This window comes from Oryzias latipes, chromosome 22 (genome assembly GCF_002234675.1).
Source record: "Oryzias latipes chromosome 22, ASM223467v1".
Lineage (NCBI taxonomy): Eukaryota > Metazoa > Chordata > Actinopteri > Beloniformes > Adrianichthyidae > Oryzias > Oryzias latipes.
The window spans coordinates 9,936,615-9,953,294 of record NC_019880.2 but is presented as its reverse complement, the minus strand read 5'-3'; the positions used below and the strand labels follow the sequence as shown (position 1 = coordinate 9,953,294).

Sequence of the window (16,680 nt, the reverse complement as noted above, 5' to 3'; positions counted from 1 at the left end):
TTAAGTCCTAATGTATTGTTGCCCAATCCAATATTTCAAGTCCAATTCCCCCTAGATATGAATAAATACACACTATTTTTTATTTTTTATTTTAAGAAATTAAAAACTTTTATGCTTTCGCGGGCCACATAAAATGACATGGAGGGCCACATTTGGCAGTTTGGAGTTTGACACATGTGCTTTAAACGTAGACCCTTTTTACACGCCTCTTTTGTAAGCGCGAGATTCATCAGAAAGGACAATTTCATCCTCTTTCACCATCGTGTTTCAGAAGCTTTAAAACCAAACCCACATGTTCAGCCTCACATGTACGGCCCTCAGGTCTCATGGAGTGACTGTAAACAAAGAGAGGAGGGGAACGAGCGGGCCGGCAGAAGAGGAAGTGTCTCATGTTGAACAGTGACTCCACATCGGTGTCAGAGCTGATTGTTTCATGGCTTCTGTTTTGAAGCAGCTTATCGCTAAGGGACTAAACAAAACCTCCGGAGGTGGATCTCAGCCAGAACCGCACTCCGGACATCAGGACAAGCCGGAGGCGGACGCCGACCACGACTGCTTTGTTTCGCTTACCGCTCAGCCCCACTCGCCGTCCCAAGAGGCAGATTATGACAAACTTCTGGTATGTGGAAAATATTGTAGTCACTTTGATGTCTTTGAAATGTTGCCTCATCATGAACATATGATAATGATTGTAGGTATTAGCTAATATTTATGTTGAGATTTAACACTTTATTTCACTAAAAATGTATTTTTCAACCAAAATGAAACAGAAACACCTTCCAAAACACCTTCTTTCTTTTTTTTGAATTTCAGAAAATAAAATATATCATTTTTTAAATCACAAGTAAAATTTAAGGCTTTACTGCATCAAAACAAGAGCATTAAAAGTTTGATGAATAAAAAGCAAGCATCCTGTTTTTTAACCCTGATGAGAGTTTTATTTGTAAAAATGAGACTAAATTTTAGGTACAAGATTAAATAAAGGCAATCAAGTAATGGCGTTCCCATGGAAATGATTGAAACTGATTTGCAGACTTTTAGTGCACAGAAAGGACAAATCAAATCCCAGATTGAAAGACAAGTAAAGTTCTTACTAGGAGGTCATATTTTTCTCTTATCTCTGGCATGGACAGGATGTGGAGGCGGTCCCTCTGCCTGATGGACAGCTCTGCTTACTCGCTCTACCCCCAGAGTTGTGTGAGGGGGAGGGCCCAGAGGCCATGTCGTACCTTAAACTGTTCGGCCGCCACATCACTGACAGAAAGGTGGGACGAGGAAAGACTCCTCTAAACCCTGGATTTGCTGTATTTAATAGCCGAAGTGTGCTGTTTTTGAATTTTTATTTTTTTATCAGGGTGTGGTTTCAGGTATTCTGTTGGTGACCTCCAGCAAAATCTTCTTTGACCCATTTAAGAAGCATCCGTTGGTGAAGGAGCATGGCTGTGAGGAATACTTTCTCTCTTGCTCCATTGATAATCTGGCTTCTGTGTCCTTCTTCTCCGATAGTTCACATGTTCACTTTAACACCACCAAGCAGAGGTGGGCACTGATGCACTGTTATTTTCTTAACTACAACACAGACACAGGGGACTAAAATGCTAAATTCCTGTTTCTTTTTATTCTAGGAAAAAAGAAAAGAATGTTTTCCAGAGGCTGAAAAACGCCAAAAGTCGATTAGGAAGTATCCCAAAACAAACAGTGGGAGAGTCCCTTCCTGCCTCTGCGTCTGCTTGTCCTTCTGATTTTGCTGAAAAGTTGATGGAGGAACCGTTTGAGGAAGAGGAGGCTGAAAGCAGAGACATGGCAGAGGTTGAACAGGAGTTGGATGGCAACTCACCCGGGGAGCTGTCTGAGAAATCTGTGGGTGGGTTGGCGGTCCTGAGCAGCGCTGCCTCCCTCTGCTGTGGAGGTCAAGAGGAGGCAGGTAAAGCCAGCGCGGACAGTCAAACTCCAGGTGGGATCACTTTCTCATTCACGTATAATCACTTTGCTTTTATTTCCTTCACTGAAAGTCGGTTTATTCTGTAGTGCCTCACAGGTCTTCAGCTGCTACATCTGGGTGGGTGATGTTTGTGCGGCTGCGGGTTCAGCCGCCTGTGGAGAAGAAGGGTTCAGAAGGTCTGCTGCTGGGAGGAGACAAAACCTCCACCCGACGGGACGCCTGGCTCGCCCTGTCACAGGAAAGGTAAATCATGACAAAGAAGACAACAGAAGAAAATTGAACAGATTTTAAAGTAATTAACTTTTTTTGTGTTAATTTTTTATTGTTAAAATGTTTGAAATGGACTCTTTAGAGCTGTAAATCGCTAAAAAACAGAAGTAAAACTCAAATTTCTGCCACTTTTTTATGTTTTAGCATGTTTTAAAAACAAATTTAGAACGTACTTAGGACTAATAACTTTTATTGATAAAAAACAAACATCAACGCTACTTCCAAATGGGCAAAAAAGACTTCCTTTTTCTATTGTATAGTAATATTTTAAGTTCCACCTACGAAAGTAACCTTAGACTGTAACGTTTGTCAGATTGTTCTTTCATTTAGCTCAACAAACGTAAAACCAAAAGCAGAATATTCAAATAATTACTTAGCTTTATTGTTGGTATCACTAGATGGGTGGGTGGAGTGCTCCTGCCCCAGGTGGAGGACTTTAAGTAGGTTCACGAGTGAGGGAAGATCGGAGCACGAGGTTGACAGCCGTATCGGTGCGGCGTCCACTCTTATGCGGTCGTTGTACCGGTCTTTCGGGGTGAAGAGAGAAGTGAGAAAGCAACGTTCTCCATTTACCGGTCGATCTTCCTTCTCACTTTTGGTCTTGATCTCTGGGTCATGAACAAAAGAGCGACGTCCCAAATTCAAGCGGCTGAAATGAGTTTCCTCCGTAGCATGGCTGGTTGCTCCCTTAGAGAGAGGGTGAGCAGATCACCCGGAGAGAGCTCGGATTAGAGCCGCTGCTCCTCCACATCGGAAGGAACCAGTTGAGGAGGCTCGGGCATCTGGTCAGGATGCCTCCCTGGGGAGGGGTTCCAGGCATGGCTCAGTGGGAGGAGCGGGAAGACCCAGGACACTCTAGAGAGACTACGTCTCTCGGCTGGCCTGAGAACGCCTCGGGGTTCCCCAGGAGGAGCTGGAGGAAGTGGTCGGGGCGAGGGAAATCTGGGCTTCTTTAGACTGCTGCCCCGTGAACCGGTCCTAGATGAGCGGAAGAAGATCGTATCCATAACCTGATTTGCAATGGTTTTAGATATAATAAGCATTTTTAAATAACTGAGTGAAAAACATGAAATAACTTGGATTTCTAATAAATTCAAAATGTGAAGTGTTTTTAATGGTTTTCTCTCTGAAGAAAGTTATTTTCTTCTCAAATGAACCTCTTTGGTTAAAAGACAACTCCTGCTACTTCTTAACTTGCATACTTATACACATTAAACCAAGAAAACTTAAGTTTAACTTGCAGAAAAGTTTTAAAACTGCTTTGACACGAGTTACTATGTGAAAGATGACTTCCAATCAAGCCCAAGAATGCATTTTTGAAATGTTTGTTTGCTTTTGAACTCTAGTAGCTTGACAATATTTGAATGATGAACCTGAGTTTTTTTTAATATTCATTACCATATATTTCACATCATGTTATGGACCTTTTGGCCTCTACATATTCATTTAGATAATCAGAAATGATTTAATAATGAGACAACATTCTTCGTGTGTTTTCTTGATTCTTTAAGTTTGTGATTCTCCTCCAACTTGTTTAAGGCAAAACTTTCTTTAATGGTAAAGTTTTGGTACGAGACGGAAAAATCCTTTTCCAAAAATAACTTATTTACTTCTGCGATTGCGCTCCAAAGTGCACAATAACCACTGGGAGGGGGTTTGCATGCAGCAGTGTCCTCTTTCTCAGCCGTTTGTCAGTTCAATAATTTCTTCTGATGCAGCTCCGACGAACTGCACGCCTACCTGAAGCGCTGCCGGCCAGACTTGTGCATCATTGACGGAGAGGAGGAGGGAGAGGCGGACCATGACGAAGAAGGCTTTGTACTGATCGAAGGCAGAGAGGGAGATGAGGAGGAAGCGGTGTTCCAGAGGCGCTGCAGCTCTGCTGATGATTGGGAGGTGAGCAGGTTCATGACGGTCCCACAGGAGAATCGAGCAGCAGGTCGCAGGTCACCGGAGGGGTCCTTTTAAAGCCGAACACACTCGCCTGTGGATGATTTCTACTTTTGTTTTGGCAGATGGTGCTGAAGATGGAGGACAGTAAGGACAAGCAGATCCTGGCCAGTGAAAAGGAACCTGATGGGCTCAGTTTAGTTGTGGAAAGAAGCCAGATTTTAGAGGAGTCTCATGTCAGAGAAGTAGGTGGCACCATTTTAAATAGCTTTAGAATCATGCATATATCACATACATTTCCACTATGGGTGTATTTATATAGTTTTGCAACTTTTATCATGAAATTCTTTGTGAAAACAAGCTTTTTAGGACAAGAACAATTTTAAAAATTCAGTTTTCCCTAAAATCTTAAGCTGTTCCCTATAAATCCTTCATTTTTGACTTGTGAAAAATCATTACATGAGAAAAAATATATAATAGTTTTTATTTTATGGATCACGTGAACAGTTAAAGTTGATTTTTCCTTTGATTTTTTTGCTCCTTCAAAAATAAAGGTAGAATGATATTTTAAATATGTACACAAATGGGAAAAAAAAAACAAAAAAAACAAGTAGGGCGTTACTGTTTATTTTAGAAACATTTTTGTTTCTTTTTTTTACTTATCTTTTCTATAAAATAAAATATAAAACTATAATATATAAAATCAAATATAAAAGCAATAATAGAAAAATATTATTAAAAGTGTTTTTACTAAAAAAAAGAGGCTAGTTTTCATTGTCTGTACTTAATTTTAATATCAGACAATATTCAGAAATAAAGGCCTTTGGTGTGACCAGTGATGCAATTACCGTAATAACTGAAAACACTAAGGAATACGTATTTTTTTGGAATAATTTCTTTCTGAAAATTTACGTTCTTAAAAACAATTTAAGAAATGTTGACTTGTTTGTTACAAACAAGGAAAAGTTAACAATGTAGCCTTGAGAAATTTCTTTCAACAGCAGATGCAAATATGTTTTCAACCAAAAGTTCTTTTGACTGCATCAAAAGAGGAAATGTTAGTTTAAGAGTATAAATGGAAAACGATTTTCTCCTTGAACTGTTCCTGCATATTAAACTATTGGCTGTTTAGTCTGATGCAGAAAGTTTTGTTGTGTTTTTTGGTGTGAGTGTGTCCCCAACCTGACGAGGTTTTACTCATTTTTAGACTCTTCAAAAAGAGGAACTGTAATTTAAACATAACCATGAAAGTGAGAAATGAAATATCCCTCGGTTAAGACTCCGCTACGGCCAAGATTATATGTGAAAGCGTTCAGATTGAAGTCAGATGTCAAGCGTACTCTATCAAATAAGAAATTTAAACATCAATCTGCCAGTTTGGTCTGTTGTTTTTTTCTTCAGTTTAGTGCGGAAGTTACTTATTTCCCAACTTAACCTGATGTTTGTTCATCCTGACATGCGGGGGCTGGGGGCGTCTAATTGTTTTCATTTCTTCTTTGCTAGCTGAATAAGGAGCTGCCAGCTCGAACGGTGGGTCATTCATGGCAGCTGACCTACAGCACGTCTCTTCACGGCGCCAGCCTCAAGTCCCTCTACAGAAAACTGGGAGCAATAGACTCTCCTGTGCTGATAGTCATCAAAGATTCTCTTGATGAGGTAAACTATTGTGCATTGTGCTTTCATATCCATCCTGTTTTAGTTGCCTTGTTTTATTCATTACTTCTCATCTCAGATTTTCGGGGCCTTCCTGTCTCACCCACTGAGACCCAGCGAGACTTTCTACGGCACAGGAGAGACGTTTCTCTTCATGCTGCACCCCCGCTTCAAGGTAACAACACGGTATAGGTTGTACAGTTTAATAATAGAGGATAAACTGCTTTGTATTGTTATTTTTTGTAACCATAGAAATTAAGGAAAAGTTGGTTTTGTATTGGTTAGTAGCTCATTTTGAAACCAAAAGCCCAACTTAACCTCAAGAAAAAAAGAAAACATTTGTCCAGTCCACCAAAAATCCAACATAAACCACAAAGCTCAGAGCCCCACCCTTCACATTTGGTATGATTGAAAAGCCACAAATGTTCTCTGTATTTATCAAAAAGAGGTAATTCGTTAGTTCGCAGTGGTTGGAAGATATTCAGGTGGATGTTCTGAAGAACGTTTTCACAGAAGATTTGACACCATGGATAAAGAGCAGATGGATTTGGAGTTCTGCAGAAACCAGAGCAGAAACACTAAAAATAGTGTGTTCTGTGTCTCACAGACATGTGGCAAGAATAGCTGTAATTTGTAATTTTTTTCAGCCTATTGCAGATATGATGAAAAAGAGCGATGAAGAGCTTTTTAAATTGAAAAAACTGCATTGCAGAACATCCTCCTCCAATCAGTCATCAAAAGAAAAAATTAATTTCGTTTTTTAGTCAGGCAGTAAAACCTTTGTGGTTTGTCTTAAAGTTCTGATGTTTTCTTTAAATGTTTTGGGTTTGAGCTGAAATGACTCTACAATATTTTTGATTTATTAATATTTAATTTCTGAAGGGGTCGATTAAAAGAAGATTACTATGTTTGGATAACTGATCGGAACTTTGTGATTCTTCTGTTTTTTTAGTGTTTCAAATGGACTGGAGAAAACTCATTTTTCATCAAAGGAGACTTGGACTGCTTTGCTATTGGTGGAGGCAGGTAATTCTGTTTTTTTACAATTCATTCCTAATGTATTTGATGTTGATTAAGAAGAAGGTTAAACATATTTAGGATATATTCTAAGAGTGATAGAAGCATGATTGACAGAAAATTTAGAAATAGCTTAAACCTACCTATACAACCCAAACTGATTTATTACATAAATATAATGTAAAAATCAAACCGATAAAAATTAAACTCAAACTCAAGACATCTCAAATAAATGGGGTTTTAAAGAGGCTGGGACGTTATGTGATGGCAGGTCCTGTTAAAGAGGGGCAGTTTTAAACATCTAAGACATTCAGTAAATGCCGTCAGTTCTGAAAATGTTTTTTTTGTTGCACCGGTAATGTTAGGTTGGGGGGTATGAGGGGCTAGCGGGTGAGCATGTGAACAGAGAGATCTCAGCGACTTGGAGGGAAAGGGGGCGGGGTTGCTCTCCGCTAATGGTCCCGCCCACAACTCGGAGGCAAATTTACAAGGAACTACTGCTGCTCTGCCTTGTGCTATCTTAGATGACCCCACCCTTGCCTTGACGTGTTTTCCCTACCATGACAAAGGTGGATAAAGGTGGAAAGATTTCATGTAATCCATGGACACCAGTGAAGATCACAAATCATTGAAGAAAAAAGGTTCAGCGCACTGTCTAGTGGGTCTAGATGACCCAACTCCCAATGTTAAAGTGCCTCGGATAGCACAAGGGTTAAAACGAAACTGCAAAATGATAAATAAAATACCAAATACATCAAAAGATGGTTGGAGAGGGACTTACCTGTTGTTCAAAGGCAGGATAGCAGAAGCAGTCCAGTGTGTCAAAGTATCAAATCTAAAAGCACTAATGTTAACATGTAAAAGAACGAATCCTGGTCTTAAGTCCCCTCTTTGCTTCTGTCCTCAGTGGTCACTTTGGGCTGTGGGTGGATGAGAGCCTGTACGTGGGGCGCAGCAGCCCCTGCTACACCTTTAACAACTGCTGCCTGTCGGAAACGGCTGACTTCCACATCATGGAGCTGGAGGTGTGGACGTTCAGCTGAGCCTACCGGGGGACTTCTTCTCATCTGACTCATAGACTTCGTTGCCACTGATTGGCTTCAGTGAGCGCAGACTTTATCACAAAGCAAAAAACAAAACAAAAACAGTCATTTGCTCATTCCAGTCATTGTTATCACATAGAGCTAACAAAAAATGGTGGATCTTGAACTGATCACGATCTCAGAGTAGATAATTGTAACACTGGAGTCATTCCTGTGGGGACTTGGCAGCCAAATCAGGTCTGCAGATGTAAAAAGAGCTAAGATATTATAAAAATAGAGCATTCAAATCTTTATTTCATAATAGAGCTGGTTACAAGTATGCACTTTGCTAACTTATTCATTATTCCTTACAAAGACACATTTTGTGCCTTTTTTGTTTGTGCATGTTCTGAGTTTCATGCTGCCGCTCAGCTCTTTAGGAGCACCCAAAAACTACCTTTTAGTCGTATTTAGAAATGTCTGCACTGCATTTCTGTACAGCGTGCTGTCTCACAAGCCATCTCCTCCTCCCCTAAACCACTCACCATATTTAAAAATTCTTTCATAACCATTTTAGGTGTGTGGAAACCAAAGCCGTTTCCAAATGAAGGTAAAAATCAATAAAAAGGACTTTACATTCACAGGGTTTTGTCATTCTGCTGCTGTAGATGCTTCTGCTCTGACTGACTTTGCTTGCATTGTACAAAACTGTGGGTTAGTTAATAAAACTAGCACAATGTAGACTTTAACTGTTGTATGATTGTTGCAAAGAAACACAATACAGTCCAATAAAAAAAAAACTTTAGTGGGAAAAAATGAAAACAGAATTGGAAGGCTTTTTATATAAAAGTCACTCAAAGTAAGCATTTTATGTCAAATCTTCATCTCTGTATGCTTATTTTACATTGTTTTATGGAAATACAAGAAAATAGATTGGTGTGTTACATTGAAAGGTCAAGGAGATCCTTTTATTTACCCAGAAACACCAGCTGTTTGTTGACATATGCCCATCTGTTTATCATGCTTGACATGACAAAACAGTGCTCTTTGTTATGGTCACATCTTTTGAATTTCAGATTAAAACATTTCTAAGTACACAAAGATAAATGAGCAGTCCATTTCAGTTTTCCTTCTGCTTTTGTCACAAGTCAGAGCGGGGAGTTTCCTTTCAGACGCCTCAGCAATGACATCAGGCTTCGCCCGGCTCGGATGGAGCTTTCAGGCCAAGACTTCACAGACTGCAGAAACGTAGCTGGAGGAAACGAACAGCGCTCCGACTCTGGATGACTCGGCAGCTTGAAGACTCACCGTTAACTATTGCTCATGTAAAACCACCATTGTAAAGAAATTAAAGGACATCAGGTAGGATTTGTGCTCAACTCTAATGGGGATTACCAGGTTTATATATTTTTATTCAAAGCAGCGACCAGAAATAAAGTTTTTAATCCAAAAACTGCATAAAAAATGTTAAATTAAATAGTAAAGAGAATACTAAATCCATTTTCCAGCTGCCAACACAGACATTCAAAGGCACCATCATTACGTCCTCTAGCGAGTTACTGTGCCGTGTACTCCTTTGCTTTCTGGAGCCCCTCCTTCAGGAAATTGATGTAAGTTGAGGTTGATGGGTCCTCAAACCCAGCTGAGAAGCTGACAGTCGCGCCTTCTTCCTCCGGTTTCATCGCAGTTTGATCCAGAAAGTAGTTTGCATTGATGTGGTGCACCTAAACAAAGACGCAGCTTTTTATCCCCAAATAGCAACAGGATGGCAGTTGATATGATAGAAAAGTAAATGTAGACTTAAGATCCAACTGGAGATTGTTTGGAGATGTTTTTGTGATAAATTATAAGCATTTATTAGAACAGTTATAACAATCAGGTAATTGTTTGTGCTCAATTTGATTGATGGGCTAGGCATTACTGTACGGTAAAGTTACAGTTTAACATTTTAAGACATGCTTACAATGGTTCCGTTGGGCAGTGCCACTATCATCTCCACAGGAAAACTGTACTTTTCCAGGTGTAAGCGAGCCTTTTCGCCTAACTCTGGATGCTGCACATCAGCCTAATAACAAAATAAAAAACATTACATTCATTTATTAGATCTATTTAAAGACCCACTCTGATCACCTTTTGATCTATTTTCAAAGTGTTTTTTTTAAATATTATGATTATGCTGTTTTTAGGCAAAATCAAAAACCTGTCCTTTTCAAGGACAGAGTTTCTGCAGAGCGGCAGGTGTTCAATAGAAATCTGCCTCTGAGTTGTAGGCGGGACTGTTGGTGCAGAGCGACCCCGCCCACTTCCCTTCCCCGTTGCTGAGAGCTCAGAGCAGGAAACTTGTAGCCCAAGCATATTTTCTACATCACAAATTCACTTTTTTCAGCAACATGTTTTTACAATTCAAATAAAGAAATATTTTATATATATTTTAGGCATAATTGTCCATCATCAGAAAAATGCTACTAGAACATGTTAAAAACACAAGTTTCTTTCCCCCTTTAAGGTGACCTTTGAATCTTCTGTGATTGCTGTTGCTCACCTGCATGTTTTCCAGCTCTTTGACCAGAGACCAGCTGCTGATGAAGCTCTGGTTAAGCAGAGCCAGGATGGGCGAACTTTCCAGGACCGTCTCCCGGAGAGTTCGCCCTGAACCTGCAGAGATGACAATGGATTGAACCATATTTTTTTTTTTTAAGTACAACATGGGATACACTTCATCTACCCATGTATGAATTTTTTATTTTGTTTTTTTTTTTACGTTTTTTTTGTATTTCTTTCTTACTTTTTACAACTTTCAAGTAAGCTTAATCTCAGTTTTCTAAACTCTGAAGTTTTTCTAAACAATGTAAATCAATTGATCCACTGAATTTTTTATTTCAAAGCTTTGGAAGTATCTTTTTTTAAAGTATCTCATTTGTAAGAATCTGCCATTTACTGCGTATTGAGTTTACTATATGGCTGTAAGATTGGAGAACTAAAAGAAAACATCACATTAGGTCATTTATGAAGTGGAAAAATTCCTAAACGGAGCAGCCAGAAACTCAATTTAAAGTTATTTGTCTCATGAATCCTCTCACCTCAGCAGGACTGATCGTCTAGAGCTCCCCAAAGGAGAATGGAATGCACCAACTTCTTCTCTGCCTCAGCTTTCTTGAAAGCTTCTGGAAAGGGAAAGTATGGTACCTGCAAAGAAACACACGTGTTTCTCACATCACTGAGAATCCACTAATGGCATCCTCTAAATCCACGGTGGTCACCTTCTTAAAGGGGTAGAAGGTGACCTCCAGATGGCGAGCAGCTTCTTCCCGGCTGATCTCTGAGGACCAGTGTATTTCCTCAAACACAAACTGAATGGGCTCACTGCTGCTGTCTCTTCTATCGATGATGTTTCCCTCCTCATCCAGGATGATGGACGGAGTAGAGGGGCCTGTGGATTGCAGCTCCATCTGGATAGAAAACTTCCGATGTTCAGGGATGTCTCAGAAAGTGTATTTCGTGACTAGACAAACTGAAAAACAGAAATGAATGGTAACACGTGTCACCAGTACTGCAGCACCTGAGGCAGGTATCCAATGTCCACCTCCATGTTGCTGCTTTCGCTGGCTCCATAAAGCCACTCCATGTCCACATTCAGGGATCTGCAACACAACCAGCACACAAGCTGACTGTGGAACGGGATCACGATGCAAAACTACTGCGCAACGGCTTGAAAAGGAGTCTTACCTATCATTTGGAACGTAGAGGTGGAAGTATCGAACATGGGAAGCGTCTTTAGACAGGACGATGTTGCCGGTGAATTGGCCCGGGGTGAACCAGAACGGAAAATTTGGGACATCGTTGAGCTGGAATTCAGCATGAATCCTGCAGGAGAAAAAAAAAAAAGAGTTTATGAAAAAAATTAGCTGTGGAGGACCAGAACGCCAACACTCTGACTTCCTGTTTGAATCCAGTTTGAAATGGAGTTATCAGTTCAACAAATTACCACTAGGTGGCTTGCAACACAAGCAAGTGTGTAGAACAGTCCCACTTACCAACACACATAATTACAATCTAGTTCCAAACCTACTATTATGATACGTTTTTGTTACGTTTGTCTTCTTTTTTTAAATTAAAGTCATTCTCAAATGTGTTTTTTTGCATGTTTGACACAGGTGACCTTAAAATCTTCAGCTCTGAAACGGCCTCCCTTTACTTTGGATCTGCCAAAGATGGCAACAAATCCATAGCTAGCATTAAAAAAACTTACCACACGCTGCCCATCTGTCAGTGGGAATAACATGGATGCAGGCTTTACTTGATTTTCATTTAAAAGATAGGAAATATTTAAAGTTTGGATTTTACAAAGATTGTTTTATTGTAGTAGGTTTAGGGGATGTCATCTGGACTTGGTTATTAAAGTTAGAAGACGTTTCGCCTCTTATCCAAGAGGCTTTGTCAATTCTGAATTAGCTGGTCTAAGAGCTGGTATATATATGCGTTCAAGGGGGAGGAGTCAGACCTGAAACTGAACCTCGCTCAAACCATCCTTTCTCTCTGGCTAGAATTCGGACTTCACTGTCCTCGAAAGAGTGGTTTGTGGCCTTCAGGTGGAGATGTACTGAAGACTCAGGTCCACTTGGGTTGGCTCTGCGATGTTGGTAAAGCCGCTTGTGTAGCGGTTGTTTGGTTTCTCCTATAAACTGTTCATTGCAGTTCTCTTTGCAGTGGATAGAGTACACAACAGAGTAATGTTGTGTATGGTAAGGATGGTTTGAGCGAGGAGTGAAAGAAGCCATCTTTGTCAAGAAGGATAAACCTTCTCTTAATAAGAATGGTGGTCTCAGGTTTATTCTTCCATCCATCTACGGCAGTGTTTTGAAACCTAAACAAACCAAACCAGTTCCACCTGAGTCGTTAACCGCTGAAAGAGAGGACCAATTTGGAGAGTGAGTCACTGGCTCCCCAACCCCCAGCAGAGGACAAAGGACTATTAACCACCCGAAACCATGTAGGCTTATTGGACAATACCTCCAGTTTCAGGTCTGACTCCTCCCCCTTGAACGCATATATATACCAGCTCTTAGACCAGCTAATTCAGAATTGACAAAGCCTCTTGGATAAGAGGCGAAACGTCTTCTAACTTTAAAAACCAAGTCCAGATGACATCCCCTAAACCTACTACAATGGAACCAACCTGGATGAATGAGAGTCTTCATAGACAAGATTGTTTTATGTTCATTAAAATAAAGGGTGTTTTTTAAAGGCAGATAATGCTGTAAATTTGTGACATTTTTTTTTCTTCTTTTGCTAATCACTTTGTCACTTTGTCACATCACTTTGTTAGCGTCTTCATCGTCATTTTAAGACCCACTCCGATGGAAATTGTGGTTTTGGTATTTTTAACATGTTCTTGTGACATTGTTCTCATAATAGAGGACATGTATGAAGAAAATTAAGCTTAAAATTGCATTTACGAGTTTTTCTGTATTTGACTTGTTGTTAGTAAGAAGCAGTTGGAAAAAAAATGCGTTTTTGTGATGTAAGAAATACAACGGGTGGGCCCCAAGCTCCCTGCTCCACTTCCTCCTCCAAGCTGGCATCTGGCTCAAAACTGTACGGCAGGATAGCTCAAATATTGCTCGCTATTTTTGTTGCACCAGGAATGTTGATGGCAACAAATCCATAGCTAGCATTAAAAAAAGTTACCACACGCTGCCCATCTGTCAGTGGGAATAACATGGATGCAGGCTTTACTTGTTTTTCATTTTAAAGATAGGAAATATTTAAAGTTTGGATTTTACAAAGATTGTTTTATGTTCATTAAAATAAAGGGTGTTTTTTAAAGGCAGATAATGCTGTAAATTTGTGAAATTTTTTTTCTTTTGCTATTTCAATCAGTTACCAAAACATAAACGGTAGGAGAAAATATTTGTTAAGGACACTTAATACTGAGGTGAGGAATGCATAAAATGCATTAGTGTCTAGATGATAAAAATCCACTGTTGTTTTTGCATCTTCCTGACTGACTTCTCACCTGAAGACGATGTCATAGTAAAAGTCATTTTTGGCACGGATGCAGGCGACTGCGCCCTGAGGAGCGAAGCGAGGCTTGACAAAGGGCCGTGGATGGAACAAACTCAGCAAGGAGTGAATGAGCACCTGCAGGATAAAAAAATGAGTTCATTGCAAAGTACACGAGGTAGAAGTTGAAATTCCACTGCAGAGTCGGGATGTTCAGGATACCTCCTTGCCCTTTGGAGTGGGAGGATGGTAACGGTTGTTGGGCAAGTATCCAGTAAAGATGTTGAGCTCGCTGGGAATCACCCACCAAGTGTCACCCACGTCTGCCTTGTTCTTTGGGGGCAGAAACACTCTGAACTGACTGGCGAAGAACGAAGAAGAAGGCACGGCGGGGCTCTTCCAGGAGCGGAGACCACTCAGAGAGCTGTGAGAGACCTGCCAGAAAGGAGGAGGGGGTATTCCAGACCACTGACTGTATATGAGAACTGGACCGAGTGTGACTTTCAACCAAATGTCAATTCAGTCGCCTTTTTTTTTTTTTTTTCATTACAAGCACAGCCATATTGGAGCCAGACGATGTCAGTTAGTAGTGATTGGTACAAGTTGGATTGAAGTCATTTTTTATATGGCAACTATTCTGGCCAATTGCCGTACAACTTGAAAGCAGTTGACAGGAAGTTTCTGTCAATCAAATGCTTCAAATGTTCAAGTGACAGCAACCAGGCATCACATGCTTTTATAAAGGCATCTGATTGGTCAGTTTATAATTGAACTACAGAAAAGAATAAGAAAGAACATGTAAAAAATAAGGCATCCGAGCAAAAATGGTTATTCTGATACACAGACTGATTAAGTAATAGCTGTTTATTTCTCAATTGAAGTCTATGGGATTTTGGCTTCTTGCAGCCGACAGGCACTTCCTGTTTGGAATACCCGAGGGAAAGGGTCACACAGTCCAGTTCTCATATACAGTCAATGTTCCACACTCTGGTGGCTTTGCTATTTTACACTAATTTCCAAAAGTTATAGTTTTTTTTTACATACCCCAAGGAAGCCATCTTTGCTTTTCGTCATGGAATCAAGCAGCAGGGGCTGCATTTTAGCCTCCAAGGTCAAGGTTTCTCCATTGGGGTCTTGGATCACTTCTTCATCCACATCCACCGAAGGGGTGATTCCTTTGAGGAACATCACTTTGTTAGCGTCTTTATCGTCATTTTTAAGACCCACTCTGATGGAAATTGTGGTTTTGGTGTTTTTAACATGTTCTTGTGACATTGTTCTCATAATAGAAGACATGTATGAAGAAAATTAAGCTTAAAATTGCATTTACGAGTTTTTCTGTATTTGACTTGTTAGTCAGAAGCAGCTGGGAAAAAAACGTGCATTTGTGATGTAAGAAATACAATAGGTGGGCCCAAAGCTCCCTGCTTCCTCCTCCAAGCTGGCATCTGGCTCAAAACTGTACGGCGGATAACTCAAACATTGCTCGCCATTTTTGTTGCACCAGGAATGTTAGGTTGGAGGTGTTTTGGGCTCGCATAGCAGGAGAGCTCTCAGTTATGGGTAATGGGGGGGGTCACTCTGTGCCAATAGTACCGCCCACAACTTAGAGGTGAATTTCGGATGAACCGCTGCCGCTTTACAGAAATGATGTGCTAGAAAACGACAGTTTTTTATTTTTGGCTAAAACCAGCATAATCATAATTAAAAGATCACTGAAAGGCTTTTACAATACAGATTTAAAGTTGATCGGAGTGGGACTTTAAAGAAGAGGAATGACTTGTATCATCACTTAAAATGATATAACCTGTAAGCTTTTCTGCAACTGGTTTGAACTCCTCAGGGCTGAGATAGAGGTCATGATCCGTGTCCAAGGAGGAGAAAAGGAAAAGACCCTCAGCGCCCAAAACGCGAATGCTCTCTTCCTGCAGAGGAAAAAAAATAGTGACAGCGGGTTATCAAGAATATTCCAACAGATTTTTTTTTTCCTAAAGCAAAGGAGACATCAAATCCCTTGGGGATTCCTGAGAGGGTGGCGGAGGGGAATTTGCGATGCTGAGCAAACTGAATCGGCAGGGGTCTGGGGCTTGGGGGGGGGGGGGGGGGGGGGGTTCTGCCTGAATGAAGATCAGAAGATGATGAGTTCCGGTGAGATGCGTGCCTGCCAGCATCCGTCCAATGGAGGGGAAGGGAGGTGCGAGATTCAAGATCCTTTTGTACTTGTTCAGATGTGGTTGAGGAAGGGGGCTGGAGGGGGTTTACCAGCTGAGAGACATGCCCACCCACCCATAAAACCAGCAGGAGCTGGAAAAGCTGCACATGTAGGGGTTAAGGCATCTGATTAAAAACAATACACTGATTTAAAAGAAAGAAGTGATCTCCTCTCTTATACTGATTTATGATTTTTTTTAAATGTAATTTAACTTTTTTGTTATCTTAATTGAGCTGTAAACACAAAAAAAGTCTCACGTGACGTTTGAGGAGCTGGGTATCCTGGTAGTACTTGATCCCATAAGCAACAAGAGGGGCAGCACAGACCAGCATCAGGGTCCACACCCCCCTGTAGAACCTGGATTCAGAGGCCGGGGTTCGGAGCCCATTCTTCTCCGCTGTCTTTCGCTCTGCCTCGGAAGTCTTTTTATCCACGTCTGCGGCCATTATCGGACAACTATTTAGAGGATGGCATCCGATAGCATCTTAACCTAGACTTTTCGAGCCGGAATTCCTCCGCGGATTGTGGGGAGAGAATGTTCGGTTAGCCTGGAGCAGTTCCTGTGCGCCGTTAGTTCCAGCAGCGGCTATGAGACGTGAGTTTGCCTCCCAGATTTTCCCCACATCCAATCTGGTAGCGTCTGGGTGTTTTAGAAAAAGTCGAGTTAGCCA

The 16,680-nt window shown here is 40.8% G+C and overlaps 2 protein-coding genes across 4 annotated transcripts in view; one reads left to right on the top strand and one right to left on the bottom strand.

The window, feature by feature from the left end:
* Positions 1–8,901, top strand: part of LOC101173106 (oxidation resistance protein 1-like) — an 18,379-nt gene extending 9,478 nt beyond the window's left edge. The window contains exons 7-17 of one of the 3 annotated variants that reach the window (XM_020713487.2): positions 455–619; positions 1,134–1,265; positions 1,355–1,539; positions 1,626–1,954; positions 2,029–2,185; positions 3,931–4,108; positions 4,228–4,347; positions 5,606–5,758; positions 5,835–5,930; positions 6,708–6,777; positions 7,680–8,901. In XM_020713487.2, coding sequence (XP_020569146.1) covers positions 455–619; positions 1,134–1,265; positions 1,355–1,539; positions 1,626–1,954; positions 2,029–2,185; positions 3,931–4,108; positions 4,228–4,347; positions 5,606–5,758; positions 5,835–5,930; positions 6,708–6,777; positions 7,680–7,843 — 1,749 coding nt within the window. In that variant the 3' untranslated portion in view covers positions 7,844–8,901. Of the gene's footprint in view, positions 1–451; positions 620–1,133; positions 1,266–1,354; positions 1,540–1,625; positions 1,955–2,028; positions 2,186–3,930; positions 4,109–4,227; positions 4,348–5,605; positions 5,759–5,834; positions 5,931–6,707; positions 6,782–7,679 lie in introns of all 3 variants that reach the window. The other 2 variants (XM_020713486.2, XM_020713488.2) reach the window with 2 other exon arrangements.
* On the bottom strand, positions 8,579–16,680 carry selenon (selenoprotein N). Its single transcript, XM_023951986.1, has 12 exons — positions 16,267–16,680; positions 15,605–15,722; positions 14,842–14,972; positions 14,020–14,232; positions 13,811–13,935; positions 11,521–11,658; positions 11,354–11,435; positions 11,055–11,243; positions 10,875–10,980; positions 10,337–10,449; positions 9,758–9,859; positions 8,579–9,518 (listed from the first exon to the last, which is right to left on the bottom strand). Exons 1-12 carry the CDS (start codon positions 16,453–16,455, stop codon positions 9,351–9,353), a joined length of 1,674 nt encoding a protein of 557 aa, XP_023807754.1. The 5' UTR covers positions 16,456–16,680; the 3' UTR covers positions 8,579–9,350.